Source organism: Sphaeroforma arctica, assembly GCF_001186125.1.
Source record: "Sphaeroforma arctica JP610 unplaced genomic scaffold supercont1.8117, whole genome shotgun sequence".
NCBI classification, from domain to species: Eukaryota; class Ichthyosporea; order Ichthyophonida; genus Sphaeroforma; species Sphaeroforma arctica.
In genome coordinates, this window is record NW_014032441.1 from 1 (window position 1) to 1,293 (window position 1,293).

At 51.3% G+C, this 1,293-nt stretch overlaps 1 protein-coding gene across 1 annotated transcript; it reads left to right on the forward strand.

Annotated features, from left to right (window-relative positions):
- Positions 1-520: 520 nt before the first annotated feature.
- On the forward strand, positions 521-769 carry SARC_16457 (hypothetical protein; the record flags this gene model as incomplete). The annotated part of the gene is made up of 1 exon (XM_014289438.1): positions 521-769. A coding segment is annotated over one exon (249 nt), but the record flags the coding sequence as incomplete, so codon positions are not given.
- Positions 770-1,293: the final 524 nt, after the last annotated feature.

Below are 1,293 nucleotides of genomic sequence, written 5' to 3' on the forward strand. Positions count from 1 at the left end.
TACAAAAAGAACGTTCTATTTGTTGAACGCGGTGGGGCAACCGTAGAGGAACCGCATCACAGGAATGCTGGTTTGGAATATCGCTACTAGCTCATCGAGGTGTTCGTCGTCACCTTCATCGGCCAGAGGAGAGCTAAAAAAGAGCCAGCTACCGAAAGTTGAGGATGCAATGGCACCCATCGGTTGCAGTTCTTGGCGTGCAATCGTAGCAAGGTGTGTTTTGATATTCTTTTAATGTATCCGATATTCATTGTTACGTGCTTTGTCCAGGATGTAGTGCATGACAGGGGCTATGTGTGCTAAGACCATGGCAGAGCCTAGCCAATCGTTTGACAGGCTTTTATTTTTGATTCCGACAATGGATAAGAGAATCTTTGATACAGGTAGTCGTGTCTGTGTGAGAAATTCGTGTCAGGGGCAGGAGCTCCAGTCAGAGTCGGTGTAGGCAGAGAGATGAGGGCTGATATCGCGGGCATCGGGGGAAACTGTGTACTAAATAGCGAGGTCACGTGTAGTTGAGATGATGGATGATATGAGTAAGGGCTTCGTAGTGCGAGACTACGGGTGCGACGCTAAATGCTGCGAGCTGATTTGGGGCACATGCGATGTCCGGGCGGGTCATGTTAGCGGCAAACCCGAGGGCGCCGAGAAGCTTTCTTTATTTCCTGTGGAAGATTTGTATCGTGAGGGTGCCAGGGTGGGCGCGAGTGCTGAGGGTGTGTTTGGGTGGGGTGTCGAGGACGTTGAATGCCTGACCCATGCATTCGATGTAGGCGTCTTGCATGATAGCGGTGGTACCCGAAGGCTGTTGGATGGTTCAAGAACCGACAAGGTGGCGCGCTAGTCCGAGGTTTATCATACTGTAGGTGAGGGGGAGTTGGTCGAATAACCAAATGTTGCCGGAGTGTCGGACGACTGTAGATAAAACTTCGTCGACATATATGACTAGGATGATGTCCCGAATTTGGTGCAACCAGATGTTCTCGTCCTGCTCGCTCCAGACAAAACCGAGATGACGGAGGGTGTGGCCAATGTCTTCATACCAAAGGCAGGCGGCTTGCTTAAGGCCATAGAGGCCATAGAGGTCTCGGAGAAGTAAACCCTAAAACCCTAAAACCCTAAACCCTAAAAAATTCATTAGCGCTTGCGGGCGTATAGAATGCGGCTAGGTTCGGCTCGAAGCCGCAGTCCCAAGAAGTGTCGTCAATGGGGGGGGATGGATGGGAAGAGGCGAAGGTTGGGGTGGTATGGGAGTAGTGACTGAGATGTGATTTAGGGGTGGCGAGGGGTGGC